Below are 27,007 nucleotides of genomic sequence, written 5' to 3'. Positions count from 1 at the left end.
AAAAATAAAAAAGAACGGCATGCAATGTGATATAACAAGTCAATACTACTAAAGCAAATAAATTGAAACCAGAAATATTCAAAATCTATTTTTTTAACATAATAATCTTATGTCTTTTTTTCTTTTTTAAGTAAAGCCACCGGAAAGGTGGAGATTTATTGATAAAGAAAATAATGTACATATCAATCCAAAAGTGATTGATCAAAGGAATAAAACAACAAAAGAAAGGGAGATCAACCCAAAAGTGATTGATCAAAGAAGGAAAAACAGCAAAGAAAAGGAAAAAAACAGCAAGTGGAAATGGAAATACAGATGGATATTGAAACAGACTAGTAACAACTAAAAAACCAAGGGCCTTGACTTGATAGCATCTATCACACCTTCAAAGCCTCACAGGTGGAATGTTTCAAGTCATGTGAATCATTCTTCAGGCAGTCTTGAATGTAGTTGTGATCATCTGTGGGCATCTTCTGCTATATGTAAACCAAGCCACTCTCAAAATTGTGCCATTACCAAAATATCATGAAGCATATCATGGACTTTAGTAACATCCATATTAAGGAATGAGCATGATGAACACACTAATACCACCTTAACACAATTGTTGCATCAGTCCATACAAGTTCGATGCATATTGGAAGTGGCTCTTCTGTATACACATCATTAATCTAGAGCTCAATCTTGTATTGTTCTTATTCTCAAGTTTGGAATTCCGGCTTTGTCTATGTTCAATATCCTCCTAGCTTGACTTGGTAATTCCTGAAAACTATTAAAGTGAATTGTACCTGAAAAATCAAAAACCATGTTAGTTAAAAAATCAGCAAGTCCATATCCTTCTCTGGGTATGTGCACCACAGTCACCATCTGATCTCTTCTCATTCTATTAATATCCTCCACCACCATTGAACTACCCCATGGGATTTTTCATTCTGCAGCAAGGATCATCTTCATTGCCATTGAATCAGTCTCCATGATCAGTGGGAATAGTTGCTTATTTAAGCAGTATTTTAATCCCATTCTAATAGCCTCAACTTCTGCTACTAAATTTGATCCATCCTGTAACTTCTTAACAGCAGCATACACCACATCTCCCTCCTCATTCCTAATACAAAAGGCAGCAGAACTTAGCCCTGGATTGCCTTTAGCAGCTCCATCAGTATTACACTTATACCATCCAGCTGCAGGTCTCATCCACCTTATCACTTTATAAACAATTGTAGGTTGATAGTCTTCAAAAAACTGCACAGTGTGATGCCACCTTTTTGGAACATTCAGCCCAGGGAACAACACCTTGCATAACAAGTGTATGTTCATATTGATGTCATATATCACCCTATTAAAAGTCATGGTGCCTTCATGCAATTGATTGTTTCTCCATTTCCATATTTGCGAAACAATAAAAGCAGGAACAACTTTAAAAACAGGTCTCAGCTTATAATGACATTTTGCCTCACACCAACTTCTGATAGCATATTTAACTTGAACACAATTCATGGTCAATCCAGCTGCTGCATTAAAGTATCTCCAAACTTTGGCAGCAAAATCTCCACAGAGAAATAAATAATTAATGGATTCAGGCAAATAGCAAAACTACAGCAGCAACACTTAGAAACGATAGTATGCCAATGCTTGCCACCACCTGATCAATTGGCACTTTAAACTTCCAAAGTCTCCATAAGAAGAAGAAAATCTTGAATGGCACAACTTTGATCCACATGTTATGAAATGGCACTGTTTCTTTGGCTCTTTGTCTCAGTAATTCCCATGTACTACCTACAGTAAATTTTCCTGAGCTAGTCATCATCCACCATGGTGTATCCCATTCATTAGATCCATGCTTAATGTCAATTTCCTGCACTATATGCTGCACAATATCTTCAGGGAATAACTGCATGAGTTTTTGGACATTCCATGCGCCATTTGACATTAATCTTCAACATGATCATTGACTGGGCAGTTATGAGGAACCATAAAGCTAAGAGAACCTAGCTTAGTCCAGTTATCAAACCACACATTAGAATCCCCAATCTTAGGTTCCCACTATATTTCTTGCTCAGTACTGTCTCTTGCCTCTAGCATCATCTTCCAAACCTGAGACCCTCCTTTCCATTGTACTAACTGAGGAATCTGCTTCTTGCAATACTTGTTCCACATGAAATTAGCCCAGAGAGAGCTAGAAGTTCTAAACTTCCACCAAAGTTTAGCACTTAAAGCTTTTGACATGTCAAAGATGGACTTGAACCCCAACCCTCCTTCATGTTTAGGTAAGCACATATTAAGCCATGATGACCAGTGTCTTCTTCCTTCTTCCTTGTTATTCAAAAAGAAAATTGCAAAGATCTTATTAAGCTCTTTTATAACACATTTTGGTGGCCTGATAGTAGATAGGACATGGATTGGAATACTTTGGAGAACACTAGTGATTAATACTGCTTTTCCACCATAAGACAACATCTTCCCTTTCCAAGTTTGCAACTTGTCTTTGACTTTCTTCAAAAGATCAGTATAATCAAATCTTCTCTTCCTTGCATAAGTAATTGGACAACCAAGATATGTAAAAGGGAATTGACCTCTCACAAATCCTGTTAATGTTTCCACCTATTGAATCAGCTCATTTGACACCTTGTTGAACATATAGAAAGAACTTTTCCTCTCATTTATCAATTGTCCAGATATCCTTTCATACTCCTGAAGAGTATCCATGATCATCTGCAAAGAATTACTCTCTGCAGATGAAAATATGATGGTATCATCTACATAAGCAAGGTGGTTCAATGCAGAACTCCACTTAGTCATCCCATAGCCTGTAAAAGCTAACTGATCAAATAAGGAGTTCAAAGCTCTTGAAAGTACTTCTGCAGAAATGATGAATAGAGCAGGAGAAAGGGGATCTCCCTGCTTGACTCCTCTTGTTGATTGAAAGAAACCATGAGCATGACCATTCAACAAAGACATAATACCAATTTTTTGGCAGTAGCCTTCATATTAAATCAACGAATTCCTCAGAAAATCCCATTTTCTTCATTACCTTACAGAGATATAGCCATGAAACTCTGTCATATGCTTTTGTCATGTCCAATTTAATAACAACATTGGCAGGCTTCCCACTCTTCTTTATGTCTGTAACAATTTCCTGTGTCAATAATACATTCTCAATAATAGTACTGCCCTTGAAAATTCTAATTGGTTAGAAGATATCACAACTGGTAACAGTCTATCTAGCCTGTCAAGCACCACCCTAGAGATGACCTTATTAATGAAGTTGCTGAGACTTATAGGCCTCATATCAGAGAATGATTCCACCACATTCTTCTTTGGCAACAGTACTAAGTTGGTGTGAGTAATTGACTTAGGAAGGGTCTGGCCATCAAAGAAGGCTTTAACTACATTAAACACATCAACTTTAATCACATCCCAACATTTCTAATAAAATATCCTAGAAAAACCATATGGTCCACAAGCATTGTCACCTGATAACCAGTTGTTGTTCTTTAATCTTAACTATATCCTCCCTGATAACCAGTTGCTTGAATATATCTCCGAAAGTATCCTTGCTCCACTTACTTAAAGCAATTTTCACCTTCTTCAGCTTGAGTTTAAATGAGAGAAACACATCATTAGATAATTCTTCTTCCCACTGTTGTCTAACAAGGTCTAGAAAGGATTCATGTTCCACTCAGAATTTAAGAAATGTGAATGGCTTAAAAGAATTCCGCACTAGATCCCCACAAGTTAAAAGTAAAGGAGCATGATCAGATCCTGTTCTAGACAAATGATCCACCTCTAAATTGTCAAACCAGTCTTGAAATGACTCATTATGAAACATTCTATCCAGCCTCTTAAAGATACAATCATTAGCAACCCTACCATTCCACCATGTGAAAGGACTCCCTTTAAAAGGAATCTCATGCAGTTCACAAGAGTTCATGCAGAATGCAAAATCTTCATATTGTTGTGGGGAAACTGGCAAACCTCCTATTTTTTCCTCTTCATTCAATATGACATTGAAATCACCACCAATCAGCCAAGGGAATGCTATGTTACTAGCCAAACCATACAAATCATCCCACAACTGCAATTTATCCCTTTCATTACATTTAACATAAATCATTGAAACCACCATTGCTTTATTCAGATCTTGGAAGAATAATTTAACAAAGAATAGATTGTTCAGTATCAAGTAGTACTTCTACATCCACTTTGTCTTGAACAAAGAACCAGATTTTACCATTACAATTGAAATTGGCATAAGGCATACCAAGTTTCCTTCTATACTTCCGAATCTGTCTCTGATGTTGAAAAGGTTCCATCAGAGTCACTACGAAAAACTTATGATGTCTATGTAACATTTGAACTCTATGGAAAGCTTGTTGAGAATTCACTGATCTGATATTCCAAAAAAGAGATTTAACAATCATTTAGAAGATTTCTTTGAGTTACCCTTTTTGGCATGATCCTCACTGCTTGTTGAACTTCTGAACCACCTTGTTTCTTTCCTTTTTTTGCCCCTTTACCTTGTGTTTTTGGAGAAATTCCTGCTTCTTTACAGACCTTTTGGAGAATCATTTCTTTAGGGGCACCATCAGCATCTTCTTTCATTAGATTTCCCAGGGCCATCTTTTCCTTCTCATCTTGCAGATTATGAGAAACAACATCATGCAAAGCCTTGTTAGGAGATAGCCTTTTATCTACATTTAGTGGCTGAACTTCCTTAATTTCAGGAACAATAGCTAGGGCCAAATTTCCTTCTTAGGAAGAAGAAATTCTCTCAGGAGGGTAAGATCCAACAATCTGCAAGTTGTTTGTACAGGCATTATCCAAATCAACCACAAATTCATCCTTTTCATTTTCTTGAAAGAATTTAGCTGCATCCACCTGGTGACTGTTTGCAATTATGCAAATATCTTCACTTGACTTACTATTCATGTTAGAGATTGCTTCTTCCAAATGAAGATTAACTTCAGTCTTCTCTTCATCCATGCTGTCATCCACCCTCCTAGGGACTTCTGACTTCCCTTTAGATGATGACCTATTTGATGTAGAGTCTTGTGTGCTGTAAATTTCCTTACTACCATGAACCTGTTCTGAGCTTATGTCAACATCATCCACCTCATACATCTCTCCAATTTGCTCCAGCTTCTCAATCATCTTTGGAACAATCTGATTTGAAGCACTTTGATCCTCCACCCTGTCTGATGGATTGTCAAGGTTAGGAACTACAAAGTTTGCATTTTTCTCCATACTTACAGCATGATCAGGAGCTGTATCTGATAGCCCCACCTCATGTTCCTTCTTGTCATCTATAACCTGAACTATCTGTGTATCAAAACTACTAACTTTTCCGACCATTTCCTCTGGATCATTTTGCACAACAATCAACTCTTGACTCTAAGAATCAGCATGAGAAGTGCTGATCACAACACCTTGTTTATTTTGCTCATTAGAATTAGTCAACTCCTAACCCTGATGGACATCAGCATTTTTAAGTTCATAATCTTCACCATTGGAGTCACCATTGTTTCCATCATTATCATTTGTTAAACTCTGATATTGTAATACCTCAAAAAAAAAAAAATTTGAACTATCACCTTTGATTCCTTATTCTCTTTTGTATTTACCTCTAACACCTCTGAAACTGTATTATCCAGCTTAGGACCATTGAAATCTCTATTGTCTTTAATAATATTCCAATTTCCAGGATTGCCAAGGATCCTTCCACTTGATAACATCCTAGCATTAAATCTCCTTCTATTATGATGAACCTGTTTCTTTTTAGGATGAAGAGCCTGAACATCCTTCTTGACCATCACTGCCTTACCTTTCCATATAGGTTCAAGTGCTACTTCCTCATCATCATCATTATCATCAAAGACTGCTAATTCAGAATGGAGCTTCCAACATTCACTCTCATTGTGGCCTTGTAGCCTACATTCTTTACAATACTTTGGAAGGTAATCGTATTGAATCTTCACTTTATCAACTCTAACCTCCTTAGATTCCTCATCCTCTATCTCCATATCTACATAACTAGGAAGATCTGTTAATAAGTCCATGATAACTTTAACTCTCGCACAACTTGGCCTTTTGCGATTTATAGTAGCCAGATCCACTTGTAAAAGTATCCCAACATCAGAAGCAAGAGAGAACAAAGCTTCCTTCACAAAGAACGTAGGCAACAGATAAGGAAAAGATATCCAAGATATAACCTTTCATGTTTCTTCGTCAACTTTAAAATCATATATCAAAGGCCTCATCTGATAAGAATAACCATCTCTTGACTGCAAGTAATACACGCCCTTCGAACATAGATTAACAAAATCCTCCTTTGTAGATAATCTAATAAGGACATGTCCATCACGGAACAATCCAATCTGGCACTTTCCTTTCATCCCACATTGATCTGGGATAAGTGTCCTGAGTTTCTCCAATGATGGCCATCCATATGAGTGCTTCAAACCCTCCAGAGATTCCATATGATCCATCTTCTTTTCCAACGAAGCGCAGGAACACCATTACGATAATTTACCTTCTTTACAGGAATACTTGACGTAGGGTTTATTGGTTGAAATATTTTTCTAAAATCTAGTTTAGGAATTGTCAAGTCATTGCGGGCATTGTCATTGGTTGGAGTTGGTGTAGTAGAAGTCTGGCCAGCCAACAGAGGTGGCTGACCAGTACAGCACGGCGACCATTTAGTCCGCGGTGTAGATTTATGAGTTAGGGTTTTGCATAGGAAGCTAGGGTTTCTAGAGAGCTTTTTTCACACATGATCAATCTTTAGCACACCTTAATTCTTTCATTAATACTCTTATGTCAAATTCCAATATAACATAAAATAAGTTCCAACATAACTTGAGTAAACATGATTCAAAAGAAAAGGAAAACATAAGTCTTTAACCTCATTTCAACAACAAAATTCTACTTTAACATCATACTCATTATGCGCCAAGTTGTCAAAGACTCATTTTCTCTAATATTAGGAGGTGTAGTTTCAAAAAACTACTCCTAGAATAATAATGAAGTTATGCCAAATTTTTATTTTTATTTTTAAAAAAAAAAAAAAAGATACGAGCAATTACATGGAATCATAGAAGTAAAGGTTGGAAAATGAGAAGAAAGGAAATGAAATATAAATAATGTAAAAGAAACATATATTTAATAATAAAATAAAAAGAAATTAAAATAAGATAAATAAAAAATAAATTTAAAAGAAAAGAAATAAAAACAAAAAGAAGGTATCAATAAGCAACCTTGTAATTACACCCAATTCGTAATCCCTTTGAGAATTGAAGAGTGTAATCACTACTCCTCAATTACACCCAATTACATGCTGACAATGTAATTACTTGGTCTGACAATGCCAAACTGTGTAATTATACCCAATTACATTCAATTCCAATTACATGGTGGCTTTCTAAACATGCCCTTACAGTGCGAACGCCAATACTACAGTGCCAATTTTCATAGTATGATTAAGAATGTTTGGCTAAACGTATAAGTTGATCAAATTAGTTTATAGATATTTTTTGGTTTATTTAAATGTTTGGTAAACACAAAATTGTTTATAATATAAGTGAAGTGTTTATGAGCTTAATCAATCAAAAAGTCATAGATTGGTCGGCCCAACGTATGGTTTACAGCTTAATAACAATTTTAGTTTGATCATATTTTATTTTATCCGTAATATCTTTTGTAATCTCCAAATAGTCTTATTAAGACCTAACTTTAATTATCTTTCTATTTTAATTCCGTCATTTGCGCTCTTTTTATGCAGAAATACTTTTAAACTCATATTTCTTGTAAATAACTTTAATTGCATTTTAGTCATATTAACATAAAAGTGTTTATTATCACATTTTTATCAAACAGGCAAACTATTTATTTTTGAATTCAACACTTCTATCCTAACATATACCTGCTTTACAATTTGTGGCTATAAGAAATCTACATTAATTTCAATTATATATATATATATGTGTGTGTGTGTTTTGGTCAACAAGATTTGTATCATATATGTACTCATAATATAAAGAATAAAATATTACTATACAGTAGCAAATTCTAACCCTTGGAGAGCTAAAGGAGCCCTTTTGTAGGTTTGCTTGCTTGTGAAACTTGATTCAAATCCTGATGAATCTTCGTTGTCTTGCATGTGAATATGGATAGGCTGCCTATAAATTATACACTACAAGAAACTATAGAAATGGCAACAAAAAATTTAATATTTGGCAACAACTTAGTTTTATTATTGGCAAATGAACTTTTTTGTTGTCAAACAATTTAATTTTGTTATCATAGTATTGATTATGATAATAATTGTTGCCAAATCGTTGGGAAAAGTTTATGCAATAATTTTTTTTTTTTCAAAAGTGCTTTTTGTAATAATAATCAATCTATATTGCCCAAAAAAAAAAAAAAAATCTTGTAGTGATAATACGGTTAATAGTTCATTGACTCATTCTCTTTCGTGTGACTAGTGGTGAATGATGTCATTGGAGTTTGGAAATGATTTAAGTGGATTATTAATGCACATTGACAATAAGTGTATGACCTTCATAAACTCTATGATCATGTATATGAGTTTCCTTATGGATATTACTTACCAAGGTATTTAACATTTAACAACCAAGTTATCACATAAAGGATAAAATATAAAGGTAGCAGTACTCCCTCCATCCTATATTAGTTGTCCACGTTACTAAAAGTATACATCTCAAAATACTTGTCCATTTACAAAATCAAAATAGAATTAATTAAAGTTTCCTATATTGACCTTAGCATTAATTATTTTTTTAAGTAACTAATATTAGTTGAGTACAATTTATTGGAGAGAGATAAGGGTGATGTTGTAAAAGTACACTTTTATTTATGATTTCTTAAAGGGCGTGTAAAAGAGAAAGTGGACAAGTAATATGGGACGGAGGGAGTAACTCAGAAGGTCAGCTAACTATGAATAATGATCTCTCAAAGTCATTTTTTTTTTTTTTGGTAACACAAAAGTCACCCAACTTTCTCTATATCACATCAAAAGTCACTCAATTAATAGTTGATCAATAAAATATGACATGACATTTAATTTAGTCCACATGAATTTTATTGCCATGTGACATAGTTGATTGACCTTATGTGTTACTACCTCCTTAACTAATCACTTTCAAGAATCATTGTTCATCCAATTAAAATAGAAGCAAGGGGGTAAATTAAATCTGGTTTACTACTAGAATCTGATCCTTGTAAGTTGTAACTTTCAGCTTGTAGAAATAGCGAGACTCTTTTCGATCTGGTTTTTTGTTTAAAGCTAGTCGTTAGTGTTTTGGAGTTTTAAAAGGCCAAAGTCATAGATGGACCCCTGAACTTGTCCTGATTTTTCATTTAGACCACCCAGCTGAAACGTTGACCATCTGAACCCCCGAATATAAGATAAACTATGTCATTTGAACCCCTCATGCAGCCTGGGCACATGTGTGCAGCTCACTTGCTGTGACATGAAAAAACAGACCAATAAAAATAAGTCATGTCAACAAAAAAAAAAAAATTTAAGAAAAATTAATTTTAAAATCTATTTAAATAATTTTAAAAAAAATCTGAAAAACCCAACTCATCCTCTCCGATAGCCCACTTCACCGCGCCATCGCTACTGTCGCTTTCCTCATTCCGCGCACGCCCCCGCTTCAAAATCTATTTAAATAATTAAAAAAATAGTGTCGTTTTTCGTCGGAGATTTGTTTAAATAGATTTTGAAGTGGAGCCGGCGTGAGCGGTGGCGCAAATGACGGCAAAGTGGGCTATCGGAGAGGATGGGTTGGGTTTTTCAATTTTTTTTAATTATTTAAATAGATTTTAAAATTAATTTTTCTTAAAATGAATTTTTAATGATTAAAAATTTTAAAAAAGAAAAAATTTGATCTATCACGCTCTGTCACAGCAAGTGAGTTGCACGCGTGTGCCCAACTGGCACGAGGGGTTCAAATAGCACAGTTTATCTTATGTTTGGGGGTTCAGATGATCAACGTTTCAGTTGGGGGGTCTAAATAAAAAATCAGAACAAATTTAGGAGTCCATTTATGACTTTGGCCGTTTTAAAATCCAAAGATGAAACATCATGATAGTATTTTGGAATTGTACTTATAAAATTTAAAACTTCAAGAACATGGTACTTTTTTCAAGTACAGGGACTGAAAAATGGTTATTTGAAGGGGAAAAAAATCCTTCCAGCTTTACATTTTGACACAAAATACAGAACTATGATCACTGATTAGTGACAACGCGGCATTGTGGTTTGTGGTCAAATCCAGAATTAAGAAATGACTAGGCTGTATTCAATGTACCTCGTGCTCGATAACATTAAATAACGGAAGTGATTGAAACTCTTTAGTTTATTTTTAAAATCAATGAATTAATATTCCCAAGCTAAGGCTTACATCAGAGAACTGACATCACCACTTTTCACTCTCTCTGTCTCCGATTCTTCCTCCTTTATTATCGGATCTTTCCTTCAGGTTTTCCTGTCACAAGAAATCTATTTATTTTAACAAAATAATTAAAGAACTTCAACCTAATACAATTGATTATTTTATACTTTTTCAATTTATGTGTCTTATTTTTTTTATTAAAAAAAAATGTCAATTTTATATATTTAGTAAATTTTTTATTCCAACATTTTCATTTTTCCTTTAATGACGCTCTCATATGTGTGACATGCATTGTTTATACAACAAAATTTAAAAATACTTTTAGTATATTATACAAATCTTTAGCTTGAATTTTATATTCTTAAACTCATGCCTAATCAACCTAAGTGAACGTGGTAGCAAGCCAAAACAATAAAGCGAAGGCTAGGGAGCGGGGAAAATCGCAAGTCTAGAGAGGTAAGTAGTGGACTGGAGAATACTTTATCTTTGGTGTTATTGAACTGATTTGTATTTTCAAAAGAAATATGAGGAGGGAGTTATCGGAGTTAAACTTTGGAAGATTTGGTTTTACTCCCTCCGTCGCAATTTATGTGGCATCATTTGACTTGGCACGAAGTTTAAAAGAAAGAAAGAATTTTGAAATGTGTGGTCCAAAACAAGTCTTATATAAATGTGCGGTTGTAAATCATTCCATAAAGTTAAATTATTTCTATATATAGAAAAGTAACATTCTTTTTGGGACAGACCAAAAAAAAAAAAATGGCGTCACATAAATTGAGACAGAGAGAGTATCTTTTAAGAAATATAAATTGAAGAACGGTCTCAAAGGTTTAGAAAATAAGGGAAATAACCCATATATATGCTCTACGCATCTGGTTTGCATCCGATGTATCCCACTGTATCATCGGTGTATGAATAACGTATATATACAACTCACACATTTAGGAGTAACTATCCTACTATCTTAGTTTTTTACTTTATATTACTTGCTTCAACCACTACTAAAAAAAGAGATTTTTTCCATCGACATTGAGTGTGAAATTTATGCTATAAAACAATCAAATACATTTGATCCAAAGACGCTTCAAATCTCTCCTTGGTCCAATGAATGATCTATTAATTTTCTAAAAAAGTGTCTCAAAATTATACCATTCCTTTTGAGGGACAAGCAAATAACTTTTACGTTTAGTCACATTAAATGATTCTCTTAACAGGTGTGGCAAAACTAAATGACATTTAAAAACGGATAGCAGGGAATAGTACCCGGAATTCCTTTTATCAAAGTGATTAAAGTTTATTCGTACTCGAAATGTGTCTTTGAATATATCTATCCAAAAATAATATTTATAAAGATTATTTCGATTCGATTTACTGCGGTTTCAATATTTTCTTTCCGTGTGTGTAGAGTTTTTCATCATTTTCACTTATTTTTGTTGAACAACATACGTCACCGTACCTTCCAGACCAAATACTTCACATCTGTACTAATCTCTCGGTCCCAAAAAAATTATCCTCTTTTGACTTGATACAAAATTTAAGAAATAAAAGAAGACTTTTGAAATGTGTGATCCAAAACAAGCCTTAGATATTTGTGTGGCTGTAAATCATCTCATAAAGTTAAATTATTTCTAAATATAGAAAGGAAACAATCTTTTTTACGTTACTTAAAAGGGAGACAATCTTTTTTTACGGAGAGGAGAATTAACTTTCTATCCTAGATATGAATATGACAAGTGCAGAGCTTCAATTCACCATTTAAGAACTCTAAAATTGTGTAGAAGAAGGAAGAGGAGGAGGCATGGGGTGGGGGGGGGGGGGGGGCGGAGGCGGGGGAGTGTAAGGTGAAAGCATATGGAGTAATATTATTGATTCAATGTAATGAAAATACTTACAGGATCCCTTTTATAGTTTAGTTATTTATTAGTAATTTAACCACCTAACCTATTAAGCAAACTTAACAGATTGATTAACTCTAACTACTGTAATAAGAAAAAAGACTAATTTTGAGACACTTTTTTAGAAAATTAATAGATCAGTCATTGGACCAAGGAGAGATTTGAATGGCGCTATTCCTTTTTCTTTTATGATTACTTATATACACCCGTAGGTACTTCTGACTAATTTGACAAAATTTTCATGGTTTTATCTGGTGAACTTCCTTGAATGTGTTGTACTTTTAGGAAAAATATATACTATTATATGTTAAGGTATGTTTAGTATGAATTAAGTCATTTTTGGAAAAATATTTTTCAGGAGAAAGTTATTTTCTGATGTTCAGTTATCAAAAGAAAGAAACATGACTTTCCTTACTTATGAGCATAGTTACTTATAAGTTATAGGAGTAACAATGAGTGGGAAATTTGTGCTATAAAACAAGATTTTTCCACCTCACTCCCACCGAACAATCTCATTGGAAAAATGCATGGTGGGAAACAGGTTCTCATTGAAACGCTGGGAAACTTCATAATTTTTTCATGTAAAAATTCTACTATTTATGTTTTCCCACCGACATTCAATGGGAAATAGCCACTAAAAAATCTCAGTGGGAAATCAGTGAGAAAATAGTGATTTTTTAGTGGTGAACTAACATTTAGACATTATAATTGATTTCAGGACTCAAAAATTTCATCATAACAATCTCTTATTTGAGATCATTATTGATTTTTAATAAAAAAAATTCAAAAATATGTTTTTCACTCCACCAGCCAAACACTAATAAAAACATTTTTCAGGAAAATAATTTTCATAAAAATTGCTCTTTGAAAAATATTTTGCTGGAAAATGTATAACATGCCTAGTCTTCTTTTTATGCTAATTAAATTGTCCAAGCACTTCTGCTGATCCTTGTAATTTCACATCTGTAGTCACTTCTCATTGATACTGTCAAAAGGTTGTGGCAGAGTGATAAGTACTCATGCATTCTTAATTAGATGTTTTGATTTTGAACCTTGGATACAGAATAGTCTTTGGTAAGGAGCGCTTTATCGCTCAAAGTTAAACTTCCCAATGCGACGCGAAATTAGTTGAATCCCAAAATGGATAGCGAACCTTGTGAGAAGCAAAATAAAAAGTCACTTCCTATTACGTATTGATCTATCGATCATTTCAAAATCATTAAGGACAGCCAGCTAGTAAAATTAAATAAGTGAAAGCTAGTAATAATGAGGCTGAAGCTAGAGCAATACTTCATGGTCTAAAGTTGTATATTGAGAGGGGTATCAAGAACATTATCATTGAATCTGACTCGAAATTGGTGATTGATATCATCAACAGAAAGTCTAGACCTCCTTGGCAAATCCAAAGCATCACAAATCAGATATGGGCTTTATGTCAGTTCTTTGTCCATATTTTCAGAGAAGGGAATTGTATAGCTGTTCATATGGCTAATGTGGGTGTTGGGAACAGAAATCATGTTGTCTTCACTGCAGATCTCTCTCTGCCTCGGCAGGTCAGAGCTTCACTGAAGCAGGAACAAGATGGCATCCCAAATTTCAGATTCAGAGCTAAAAAGAATCTTTTTTGTTAATCTTTCTATGATCTGGTGTAATAGTGAACTATTAGTCATCCTTATGGCTCTGTGTTTTTCCATCTTTTCCCCATCTCATGTAATTATTGAACTTTCTCTAGATGTTTTTGGCGAGTTCTGGCAAGAGGGATGTGATCATGGTATCACCTGCTTATTTTATGTTTTATGTCCTCCTCCTTGCACTTTATGTTTTTGATAAATATACCAGGTTGGGCAATGCCTAACCCGCACCAGCCAGTGGCGGACCTAGTAAGAGCCCATGGGGTCCCTTTTGGCGAAAAATTGTACAGTATATACAAGGTGAAAATTATTTTTTATGTATATATAGTAGACGTTGAACCCCCTTAGCTTCTTCATTTATACTTTTTATATTTTTGAATTAAACTAAGATAAATCCTGGCTCCGCCACCGGCACCAGCAAGGTGGAACTTTTGATTTTAAAAAAAAATACAATTTGTATGGTAAAAAAGTGCTCATGAGGAATTTCTCGCTAACAACACTGTCAGGGTCGTTTGGTAGGATAGGTAGGATGACATGGGATTATTAGTCTCATGGGGTTGGAATTATCTCATGTTTGATTGGTGAGATAACTGCTTTGGCATCCACCTAATCCCATCTATATGGGATAAAAGGTGGAATAAGTTATCCCACGTAAAAAGTGGGATAAGTTGTCTCATCTTATCCCACTCAATCCCATTTACATGGGATAACTTCATCAAGTCTTTAGAAAGTTAACACCTCCTTCAAAGAATTGATAAAAATATAAATATATAGAAGACCATGAAAAGACAATATTTAAGAATGAATAAGAGACAAAAAAATGAAGTCGTTGTGGAGAGTCTAGCTCTTTCTTGGAAACAAGGTATTGACTAAAGAATTAATCCTAATAGAATGGATGACAAAAATTAACTATATAAACCACAAGTTTTTCTAAAAGACTGAAACAATCCAAGTACTGAAGTAGGTGACTTGAACTCAAAAATCAATCCTACCTCTCTACATTTATCATGCCAAGGGTACCACAAGAGAAGCAGAAAGGTACTAGCACGGAGCAGATCATAAAGAAGGGGGCATGGTCTCCAGAGGAAGACCATGGGATAAAAGGTGGAATAAGTTATCCCACGTAAAAAGTGGGAAAAGTTGTCTCATCTTATCCCACTCAATCCCATCTACATGGGATAACTTTATCAAGTCTTTGGAAAGTTAACACCTCCTTCAAAGAATTGATAAAAATATAAATATATAGAAGACCATTAAGAATGAATAAGAGACAAAAAAATGAAGTCGTTGTGGAGAGTCTAGCTCTTTCTTGGAAACAAGGTATTGACTAAAGAATTAATCCTAATAGAATGGATGACAAAAATTAACTATATAAACCACAAGTTTTTCTAAAAGACTGAAACAATCCAAGTACTGAAGTAGGTGACTTGAACTCAAAAATCAATCCTACCTCTCTACATTTATCATGCCAAGGGTACCACAAGAGAAGCAGAAAGGTACTAGCACGGAGCAGATCATAAAGAAGGGGGCATGGTCTCCAGAGGAAGACCAAAAACTGAGGGATTATATCATGAGATATGGTATCTGGAATTGGAGACAGATGCCCAAATTTGCAGGTCCAAACGCTAAAACCATGTTTGGATCATTTTACACTTCAAATCATTTCCATTCAATAATTCTAAAAATTATTACTCTAATTTCTACCTGCATATATAAAACAATAGTAGTAGTATCTTATAGTAGTAACTCATATTGGTAATTTCTTTGTTTTTTATTAGTGTCTAGTCTTGAATTTTGGTTGCGTGGTTGCAGGACTTTCAAGAACGGGAAAGAGTTCTAGACTTAGATGGATGAACTATCTCCGCCCTGATGTTAAGAGAGGACCTTTTAGCGTGGAAGAAGTCGAAATAGTCATTAAAACTTATCAAGAACTTGGAAATAGGTAAGAATTAAGCTCTTTCCCCACACTCAACAGAGCTTTATACATCTTTGTGTTTAGTCTACTGTCCAGTGATTAAAATCCGTTCTCTTATACTGCTTCGAGCTGCTAAAGAACAAAATTATCTTTCCTTTTTCACTGCTTTGCAGTCCAACAAAATTATCTTTCCTTTTTCACTGCTTTGCAGTCCTATTGATCAACTTAGTTATGGTCCTTGTTAGTTCTGTCAAGTACCTGGTCCTAAACTTAGATTAACTATTTGAAAAAACCTCTAATCTTGATATCAAATTAATGTATGTTAGAAGTATGTAAGAATTAACTTTTGCATTCCTATGCAGATGGTCAGCCATAGCTGCAAAATTGCCCGGAAGAACAGACAACGAAGTTAAAAACTTTTTCCACACACACTTAAAGAAGCATTTTGGACTGAAAAATGATGCCCCGTTGAAGACTAGGGCAAGAAGCAAAAGGGCAGATAAAACAAAAGAAACTGACAAGACAAATGCTGGAAAAGCTCAAGAAAGACCATCACCTGATGATGTTTCTTCCCCCAGCAGCAGCATTATTACATGTGAAGAACATGAAATGATGGATCATTTTTTGAATTTTGATTGTTACAACCTTAATTCACTTTTCGGTCAACAAATTTCTAACATGGAAAACACAGTTGTCTCGGAGAGCAATCCTGATCAAACATGTAGAGATATTGGTGTTGCTGAAGGGCTTGAGTACTCCCAGCCATGTTTCGTTCCCGATGGTTCTAGCTTCGATCAATTAGACATGAATTCATTCTGGTTTGATTTATTTCGAAATTGATATGTTACCACCTAATTAAAACCCATGTGCAGGTCCTGGTATTTATCTTGCTTTCTTTTTTTTAAAAGCCATAATCCGACTCTGTATTAAAACTTGAAAAATAATAATAGAATCTATTATTGCGCTAGGTCCAAATTCATTATTAGAACATTAAAAACAATCATCTTATTGTCCTAAGCCTGAATTCATATTTTCGTATAACTATCAATGCTTTGAGGTGTATTGGACCTCATGCGCGTCTCAGTTTGCTTTTCCCTAATTTATAATAATACTACTGTATAAAATAGTCCATACCTTAAATAAAGAATGGAGATACTGTCAATCAATCACGTTCTGTGGAAGATTTAGGGATATTAGAAATTGTATCAAATACCATATAATATGGAAGGTTAGCAAAAAGGAGATATTTCTTTTTTGAGGGAAAATTGAGTAACATAGACCAATTGGCGAAGGAAAGTACTGATAGCACTCATTGACTTCTTCCCACAAAACAACCAGGTACTATTGACAAGAAAATAGGATTTTCTTGAACTTGATGATTTTTTTCCTCATAACATCCAGGTACTATTGAAGAAAGGCATCCAAGACGGAAGTGTTTTTTATCTTTTCATAAATAGCGATATAGGTCACTTCATACAGCTTAGAATTCGTCCAGATATGCATCTAAAAGGAGCAGAATAGCATTTTAAGGGCTCACTCTCAAATATGTTTTCCTCAAATAATCAACCTAGAACTCAAAAAATTAGACAAGTCGAACCCCTTTACGAGTTACTACATCATTGATATGTTGGGAATATGCCCTCATCACTTGTTATCTTCTTTCAGCACATATTTGGCAGAGATTCTAGAATGGAGCGGACCTCTCTCTTGTTGTCTTCATTAAAACGACAAACCTATCAACAATAGCTGCCTTTCCTCTCGTTCAGTTCGACTTTTTACAATAACAAGTCCTTCTAATTAGCCTTCTGGGAGATGCATAGTCGTTTGAACTGCAAAGGTTAATTAGTAATCTACAAATAACTGCTATTCTTCCTGAAACTTGCAGATTTCATGCATCTTGTTGCCTATTTTGCACAAAATGCCACTGAATTTACTTGTGAAAATACATTTCTGCTGTGAACCCGAACGCGCTGTGTATTTCTTCATCTCTTCTTCCACCATTCTCTTCAGGGTGTCACTGATGTCCCCCAATGCCCAAGCTACTGAGATGTGAGGGCGTGGATCCTGCCACCAAATCCAAGTAATTGTAACTTTTCACTTGAAGAAGAAACATCAATTAGACTGACGAATAGAGAAATTTGCAGTAAATGAAACATAGTTTATGTGGTCAACCTTGTAAAATTCCGGAAGGTTGTGAAGTTTGTAGACTTCATTAACACCTTGGATTTGCTTTCTTATCTGAGGCACACAAAATACAAGTAAGCTTCCTCCCTTGCCGCAAAGATGAAAGAACTATATTAGCAAGCCACGGGAGGACAGGGAAAAACAATAAGCTTACATCTAAATTGACAAGAATGATGCCAGAGAGAAAAAGCGTAGAGATCTTAGTTCAAACTCATTGTTCCATAATTGAACACATCAAAAGATGAACATCAATTGACCACTGTAGAGCATTAGTTGATCGAAATTAAAGCAGACAATAACCACAGACACACCTAAGATTAAAAGTCAACAATAGGAACCACCAAAACCTCTAACAACACCACAATGCAGTTTTTGGATTGTAAGGAAATGGATAGCAGTTTTCCTTCAGTGCGCAGAGCCAGGCATGCCCTGCGCTGCTGCCACCATTAGCTAACGCCTATTTTAATCTAATCTTTAACTTATCCATTCACTTCAAAACCAGCATTCCACCCCTATACTCAGTTCTCCTTGTTTTGGTTTAAAATCCACATAAAATAATAAAAGTTGAATTTTTTTTTTTTACTGGTAACAAAGTTAATGTAATATCCACCTAAACTTGTTGGCCAACCTATTATAGTGACTTTCATAAAGATATTAACCTTTTTTACCGACGGTGATGTCCGGGCCAACTCGCGCGCACCTCGACTACTTCTATCGTGTACCTACTACTTCCCACTAGCATAAATACCGGGTAACTCTACTCAGGGGCAAATTTATGTAGAAAAAATGGGTCACCTGAACCCATGGTCACCCGACGAAACTCGGTATATTATGTATATAATTTTTAAAATATATATAATATTAACTGAAGGAACACATGGTCAAACAAGATTGAGTGGAGCACTGGTTAAGTGTTGGGTTTAATCCCTTAAGATCGTGGGATCGAACCCAACTAACTGCATTTTTGTGTCTTCTGTTTTTTTTTTTTTTTTTTTTTTTTTTTTAAATTTCTACGCAGCCTTTAACGTTTTGCACACCAAGTTGATGTCACTATAAAATGGTGAACCCATCCTCTTGAAATGCTGGATTCGCCTCTGACTCTACTCACCAAGGCTTGAGCTGGTGGGAAGAAATCACCTAGTGTTTCATCTCCGCCAGAATTTAAATTTAAACTTGAGACCTGATGATTCTCCCCCCATTCATTAACCACTAGGCACTAGGCCACACCTTGGGTTGCTAAAGACATCAACCATTTGTTATCCTCCTCCCTAAACTAGTTGGCGTACCAATTACAATTGTCTGTCATAAAGACATCATCCATTTCTTTTCTCAATCTCTACTAATTAAGAGAAACTTTGGTTAATCACATTGCAATTTGACACGAGTATAAGTCACTCTTGATTTTGCTTTTGCATATTATTTTGAATAGCTTTATTCGACAAAAATAATATGCATGCCTTAGCTCAACTATATCTTCTGAATAATGGATGACCTTTACTTCTTTATTTTTGTTAAAGGGCATTTCTAGTTGAATTAATATATCTTCAATTTCTCCATAATCAAGTCAAACACGTTCCTACATGTAAAGGACATTTAGCCTCGAAGCTTCATTAAGTTTGTGCCGAGATTTGATAGTATTTTGTCAACAACAAACCCAGTGTAATCCCACAGGTGGGGTCTGGGAAAGATTGAGTATATGCAGCTCTTACCCTTACCTTGAGAAGGTTGAGAGGTGGTTTCCGATAGACCCTCGCCTCAAACAATGATGAAAAAGAGGAAGTAGCACAAGCAGATTTAATGCAAGATAATAAGATAACTGAGGCTAAAGGAACAACATGTAGTAAAAGAAAGAAAAAAAGCAGAAACAAGAATAATACTAATACTCTAACAAAGGAAAAAAAATACACTCGACTACCTACTAACCCTCTACCCTAATTTTCGACCTCCACACCCTCCTATCAAATGTCATGTCCTCGGTGAGCTGAAGTTGCACCATATCATGCCTAATCACCTCACCCAAATACCAGTGTTATTTTAAGCGAAAAGCGCAAAAAGGCTCTAAGGTCAGCTAGGGCTTTAAGCGCAAAGCGCAAATAAAGTGTGGGCTTTAATGAAAAAAGGCGCAATGGTGAAAAAATACAAATATTTATATGTTTAGTCCAAGACTAATGATAATAAGCACGACCAACAAATATATGGACAACAAAATTGTAAAAACATTACGATAACGTGAAATATCAATTAGCTAGTGTCACCTCTTCAAGAGCGGCTCATTATCAAGGAAAAGTATGTCTTAGAGCCTTGTTGATGACACTGAAGCGCAAATAAAGCGAGGCGAAGCGCTCAACATGTTTTGAGCCTCGCTTCAGGACTTAAGCGCGCTTTAAGCGCGCCTTTGACAACACTGCCAAATACTTCTTCGGCCTACCTCTACCCCTACCCCTCCTCAAGCCCACTACGGCCAACCTCTCACACCTCCTTACCGGGGCATCCGCATACCTTCTCTTCACATGCCCGAACCATCTCAACCTCACTTCCTCAATCTTATCCTCCACGGAGGCCACTCTCATCTTCTGAACATGAGGAGGTCCCATATTACACAAGAAAATTTGCAGAAAAGGGTTTTCGGCTATGTTCTAGATGATTTCTCTGTGGCAGGAAATCAGAGGAAGTTAGCCATTTATTGCTTCATTGACCAATAACAGATAAATCTTGGCAGCTTTTCTTAGACATGGTGTGTCTAAAATAGATGATGCTTAGGTATTCCGATGAACATTCTTAGATGCTGGGCAGAAAAGGAATTCAAAGGAGGCAGAACAAATTATGGAAGAGTCACTGCATATATATGATGGATCCCGCGGGAAGAAAGGGATGCACGGTACTTTGAAGACAGAGTCCCATCCAGAAGATCAAGTTAATTTGCGTGCATGTTTTTCACTTTCTGGTGTAGAAAGAAATTGTAAATGATGCTGAATTTTTGATAGATCTCATTGAGTCCCCGTAAAGATAGAATTGGGCTAACTTTTGCTTATTGCCTTGTAATACTCCTACCGATCAGCACTTTCTTAGTGCTAATTGAACAATAGCGATAAACTCTTACATTTTCAAAAATAATCTTGTTAATTGCTGTCTTTATCGTAATTCTAGGTGTTAATATTCCCATAGCCTACTTAAGTTACCCCACCCATAAAAAATAAAAATAAAAAGTAATCAGTCTACTTTCAAAATTTTCACATAGGCTAATTTTTCCAAAGATGTTGATTTTAGTTTCAGTTTTTCAATGTTTGTGAACACAACAAACAATATCAGTTGTGTACATTCTTACAAAATCTATTTGAACCTTGCCGGTAACGAAAAGCTTATGGATATAGTGGCCATATGAGAAAAAGATACCATCACAGACCTTATAGTAGATGACTGTGGCAGTGGGAATAGGAGGTTATGACAATGCACATAAGCAGCAACTTCTATCCAATTTCCGAGACAGAGAGAGATAACCTTCTTTTAGTTATTTTTTTTTATGACAGATAACCTTCTTTCAGTTATACGACTGTACTTCTGCTTTATAATTCCTTAGACTAGCCATGAATATCAACTTGACTGATACTGTACATACATGATACACCTACTAATCTAACACATTCCCAGTCCTTACAGGTGACCATAGAGGCCCTATCCAATTTCCCAATCAGAGAGAGATAACCTTCTTTTAGTTGTACGACTGTATTTCTGCTTTATAATTCCTTAGACTAGCCGTGAATATCAACTTGACTGATACTGTACATACATGATACACCTACTGATTTAACACATTCCCAGTCCTTACAGGTGACCATAGAGGCAGCTTCCAATTGCATTGACATATCTTTCTCAAAAACAAAAGACATCATAAGAGGTCATACCAATTCAGAACACGGCACATGGACTGTTTATCTACCATCATTAAATATGGGATAGATAGATTTGATCCAACTCAAGTTGTGAAGCCTGGTAATTCTTTTTTGGGATAGCAAGATTTGATCCAACTCAAAGCTTGTTGTAATTATTTATTTATTTTTTTTGTTTGGCGGGGGCCCGGGGGGGGGGGGGGGTGTAACCAAGAAACCCCTGAAGGCCACCGGCACATAGTTCGAAACTCGGCGAATGATGGGCCCACCCCTCTACCCTTCTCCACATAAATACCAAGGTTTTGTCTACAGAAGGTTCTGGGGATTCTTTAACTCTTGCATCTCAGAAAATTGAATTTGGCACACACAAGCATGTGCCTCGATATCTATCTTATATTAAGGGGCCTAAAAGATGTAACAACAACAAACTTCTATACAAGGAACATACTTATGCCTTCAAGCAGTCTGCAGAGTTCAGCTAGAAGTGGAGACAATCCAAAACAGCAAACCATGTTTTCAACAAGTACTAAAGAAATGGCATTTTTCATACCTGAGCTAAGCCTCCTGCTACCACTTCCAATGACATAAATGTGCGAGTTGAATCATCATTGACAAAGATCTCCCATTTGTTAAAATCTATTAAATACCTATGTCCATTAATAGACAACGATTACCAAAGAAACCACAGGTTTTGCCAAAACAAAATCAGAGATAGTATGCATATAACTAATGCCACCTCACCTCCTCTGAAACTGAAGCTTCTGGCGAAGCATGGAGACCATCGAATTAATCTGATGCACGCGGAGTGGGACAGTTCTTCCCAAACTAATATGAAACTCTCTACCTAACACCATTTTTTCAAGCAAGGCTTCATCTTTCAACAAACTACTCAATGGTACATCAACATCAACAGCATGTAGAGTAGGTACAAGAGCTGTGACCTTCTTCAGAAAACTGGCCAGCTCCTTCTTTGTTGCAGATGGTATATGAACTAGAAGTAAAGAAAATTATAGAACATTTTATAACATACCAATAAACTAACAAATAAAAATATGGCAAAAAAGAGATGAAAGAATATTGCACTGTTGAGTTATTCAGAGGAGCATTGAGCCCCCACTTGTTTACCCTAGTTATGGACGAGTAAATCAACACAATACAAGATGAGGTCTCATGACGTACACTATTTGCTAATGATATTTTGTTAATTGATGAAACTAGCGAGGATGTCAACAAAAAGCTTGAACTATGGAGAATCACTTTAGAGAGTAAGGGTTTTAGGATAAGTAGAAGTAAGACTGAATATGTGCATTGTAGGTTTAGTCAGTAGAGAAGAGAGAAGTTGAGGTGAGACTAGACGGAATTGCAGGACCAAAGTGCAAATAATTTAGATACCTAGGCTCGTTGTTTCAACAGAATGGAATGATAGATGAAGATGTTACTCATAGGATTAAAACCGGATGGTTGAAGTGGAGAAGTGCTACAGGGGTGCTATGTGATATAACGATGCCCGCCAAAGTGAAAGGTAAGTTCTATAGAACAGCTATAAGACCAGTAATGTTATATGGTAGTGAATGTTGGCCTGCTAAAGTCCAACATATCCACAAGACGAGTGTTGCAGATGTGGATGCTAAGATGGATATGTGGTCATACCAGAATGGCAACTAGAAGGCATGAGGATAAAATGCGAGAAGATCTGTTGAGATGGTTCGGACACGCTCGCCGACCTACAGATGTACTGGTCCATAGGTGTTAAACTACAGTAAGTGAAGGTGTTAAAAGGGACGGAGTAGACCTCAGGAAGTTGTCTTGAAAGACCAACAAGTCCTTCATATCAATGCGTACTTAGCTAAAGATAGGCCACGATGGAAGAGAAAGATCGATATATAAGTGGTATATACTAATTAACGATAGGTTTTAAACTTGTTAGAGAATTTGTTAAATATCATTATTATTATGAAATGGGGAAGCTGAGGTGATGCACATAGTACAGAGTCACAAAACAGCGGAAGATAGAAGAAATATTACCTGGGATGTAGACGTGTAAAGCATAATTGCCTTCAACATGAGGAAAGCTTCGAACGCGATTGACTTGAGTAGTTGGCAAGGAGTCCAACGAAACTTGTCAGAAGCAAAAGATCAAACAGTTAGTGAGCATAAATCCTGAGGGGGGAAAAATGGATGGTTTTCGAAAGAAAGATACCGAGAGAGTTGGGCGGGTGAAGAAGGGAAATAGGAGGTGGAGGCAGAGGGGTCAGTCTTGTCTCTTCAGCAATGGATGTGGAAGCTGATGGCTCAGAATCGGAGTCAGAAGAATCGTCAGCGTATGACGCTATTAGCGCTTCCATACTCCTCCTGCTTTGCTCGATGAATCCTGTTACTGTTAGTGACTGATCAATTTGTCCAGACTTCCAGAAGACTTGCCATCTTTCATCAGTATGCAGCTGCTAGACTGTTCAAGGAAAACCAAACAATTCTAATGGAGACCCGGTGTCCCATTTGGGGCTCCAAAAATTCTACCTATGTAATTACTACTCTATATGTTTTCAAAATTACTTTATATCGTGTTTTAAAGGCAGTTCCGGAACTCGCCTCTAGACACACGCAAAATGTCTGGGGGCTTACGTGTAGGGCTTAATTCTATGAGGCTTACGCCTTAAGCGCCCGACTGACACCCAACGTTCAGGACTCACTTAAGAGTTCTTACACAATTATGTGTCAAATTCCCTAGTTAATATTATTGACCATCATACTTTTTTATTAAATGAATGATGCTCAATAGTTTGCTTCATATATGGAAATAAGACGATTGAGAATGACTCAAATAACAACCCGTAGTATTGCATATTTACTATTTGAGAACACTGCGAGGGTAAACATCACTTAACATTTCTTTTAAAAATATATAGCCGAATTTTACATCTTCACTTGCCATTAGTCTTCACGTTTTTATCATGTGTCTCACAATTATCATAGTTTATTATTTTGCTATTGGAAAGTAATTTTGTTTTATCCATGCATGACGGAGTGATGTTTTAATTATAATTTGATAAACCTTATTGATTATTTTCTTTTAGGGAGGTAAATTGCATGGTATATATGATAGTAGTATGCTTTAAAATTGTGATTCTTTTATTATTTGAAAGTTAAGGGGTTAAAAATGGTTTGTATCTCATGATAACTTTTAAATCATTGCAATTATTTATACTTGTAAAATCATGTTAGAAGTTTTGCTTTCTACGAGTTTCTTTAATCATGTTATTAATTTTTTAAAACTATTTATATATATTTTATCATTTTTATGTCATTATACTATTTTACTATATTATAAATTAAAAATTTACATTGCGAGTATAAACGTAAATAAAATTGATATGTACTACTATTTGAAGAAAACTATTTTTTGTTTATTGAGATGCTTAATTCTGAGGCATATGAATATGGCCACTTTGTATTCGCGTATTGTGTGGTGGTACTCTTTTCTCGGCAATTTTTCAAAACAAATTAAGCATATAAACTTTTTAGGTTCTATATATATTGAGTTTTGTCCCTCTGTCCAATTTATGTGATACATTTTCTGTTATCTATAAGTGTTCAAAGCAGTAATTACTCAAACCAGTTTCTGTTTTAAAAACAATCAGAAAAACGCTGAAGACAAAAAACAGATGAAACAGAATATTTCCGAGCCCACAAGTTTCTTGTGTGTCCTTAAGAAATCTAATCCCTCATAGTTGCCAAGGTTAATGGATTAATTTCTCCCAGGATAGAACGGAAAACTTTCTGCAATAGCGGCAATGCAAATTGCAGAACTTCGACGAACTCAAATGGCGGCAGCAAATCACACTGGACACTTACGTTTTTGCTTTTGAAAAAAATATGCAAAAAGCAGAAGAGAGAGGGGAGTAAAATTTCAGTGATTTCAATGTATCATAATGAGGCTAAGCCTCTGTTTATAGCCATCATTGGAGGTCTCAACAGATGCGAAAATGTCTGTTGGAAGGGAAGTGTCTGTTCGGAAAAGAATAGACCGTTGGGAATTTATTCCGCGAATTAACTTAATTAATAAACTTCTGCACGAATTAATATTAGGAAACGGAAAATTAACTAATGAAAGTGGAAAATAAATTTGGTCCAAAAAGATTATCAATCAAATCATTTGACCGAAGCCGAAGCCGAGCGACGACGGCGCGAGGGGAGTCTCTCTTCTCAACTCTTTAAGAGCTAGAAGAAGTGTTTCTCTATATAAGCACATGCAATCACTTTCCACTATCAATGTGGGAGAATGCTCACTTGGAAAAGTTACATTTCCAAAATTTCAATTTCCCTCCAATTTTGTTTCCCTCCATTTCTTAACTCACACTTCATCTTTAAAGATCACTACTTGGTGACTTTAAATCCCAACAATCCCCCACATGAATGGGGAATGGCTATATCATAAAAACATGCATGAAAAAACTTGTGTGATTTGCAAGCAAGGATTAATCGCATCTGGATAAGTAGGTTTCCCTTTGAACTTTCCATTGTGAACACATGTCGGATATACTCGATCAATCGGTAGATTTGATATCTTTGAACCGTCAAACTTTGATGTATACCTAGACAACCACATGTCACACAATTAACCCTTTAACCGCTTTTGGTTCTCATTGTTGTGTTAGTTTCAGCCATGAACTGCACCTGGTCTCATAAGTGTGTAGAGAATTGGCCTTACAGAATTCTCCTTGAAGGGGCTTACACTTTACACTTACATAGGTGATTCCTAAACGTGCAATCCTTTAGAAACACTATTTGATATATCCGGTATCAAACATAGAGGCCATTAAAAAACCTTAATGCTTTATCCTTGGTACTAAACATTGTCTTCATCATGAGAATGGATTAAAAATTTGTTTGACAATATTGAACTGTCAATCATAACTTTGTTTGATCTCTTTGAACCTAGATCTTGGGATCTCCATACTTCTAGGTAGAGTTACCGCCATGTTGACTTGTTCTTGGCCATAGTTAAGGCATTCATCATCTCCTTGGGAACTTAACAGTAAGGCATTCATCACCTCCTTTAATGTTCTATTTTTTCTTTCTGCAA

The 27,007-nt window shown here is 35.5% G+C and overlaps 3 protein-coding genes across 5 annotated transcripts; 1 reads left to right on the top strand and 2 right to left on the bottom strand.

Annotated features, from left to right (window-relative positions):
- Positions 1-924: 924 nt before the first annotated feature.
- LOC132063430 (putative ribonuclease H protein At1g65750) lies at positions 925-1,927 on the bottom strand. Its single transcript, XM_059455963.1, has 2 exons — positions 1,640-1,927; positions 925-1,590 (listed from the first exon to the last, which is right to left on the bottom strand). Exons 1-2 carry the CDS (start codon positions 1,925-1,927, stop codon positions 925-927), a joined length of 954 nt encoding a protein of 317 aa, XP_059311946.1.
- A 13,389-nt stretch (positions 1,928-15,316) lies between these two features.
- LOC132029541 (transcription factor MYB15-like) lies at positions 15,317-16,820 on the top strand. The gene is made up of 3 exons (XM_059418796.1): positions 15,317-15,554; positions 15,751-15,880; positions 16,216-16,820. The coding sequence occupies exons 1-3, from the start codon at positions 15,404-15,406 to the stop codon at positions 16,691-16,693; spliced, it is 759 nt and encodes a 252-aa protein (XP_059274779.1). The 5' UTR covers positions 15,317-15,403; the 3' UTR covers positions 16,694-16,820.
- Positions 16,821-17,273: 453 nt separating this feature from the next.
- LOC132052657 (uncharacterized) lies at positions 17,274-24,416 on the bottom strand. 3 transcript variants are annotated; one of them, XM_059444299.1, is made up of 6 exons: positions 24,125-24,416; positions 23,950-24,042; positions 22,666-22,915; positions 22,475-22,571; positions 18,026-18,124; positions 17,274-17,917 (listed from the first exon to the last, which is right to left on the bottom strand). In XM_059444299.1, exons 1-6 carry the CDS (start codon positions 24,267-24,269, stop codon positions 17,717-17,719), a joined length of 885 nt encoding a protein of 294 aa, XP_059300282.1. In that variant the 5' UTR covers positions 24,270-24,416; the 3' UTR covers positions 17,274-17,716. The 3 variants fall into 3 exon arrangements, with proteins under 3 accessions (XP_059300282.1, XP_059300290.1, XP_059300301.1); XM_059444307.1 differs by having other exon boundaries at positions 18,026-18,091; XM_059444318.1 differs by lacking the exon at positions 18,026-18,124.
- Positions 24,417-27,007: the final 2,591 nt, after the last annotated feature.

This window comes from Lycium ferocissimum, chromosome 1 (genome assembly GCF_029784015.1).
Source record: "Lycium ferocissimum isolate CSIRO_LF1 chromosome 1, AGI_CSIRO_Lferr_CH_V1, whole genome shotgun sequence".
NCBI lineage: Eukaryota > Viridiplantae > Streptophyta > Magnoliopsida > Solanales > Solanaceae > Lycium > Lycium ferocissimum.
The sequence above is the reverse complement of the archived record's forward strand: the minus strand, read 5'-3'. Positions and strand labels throughout refer to the sequence as shown.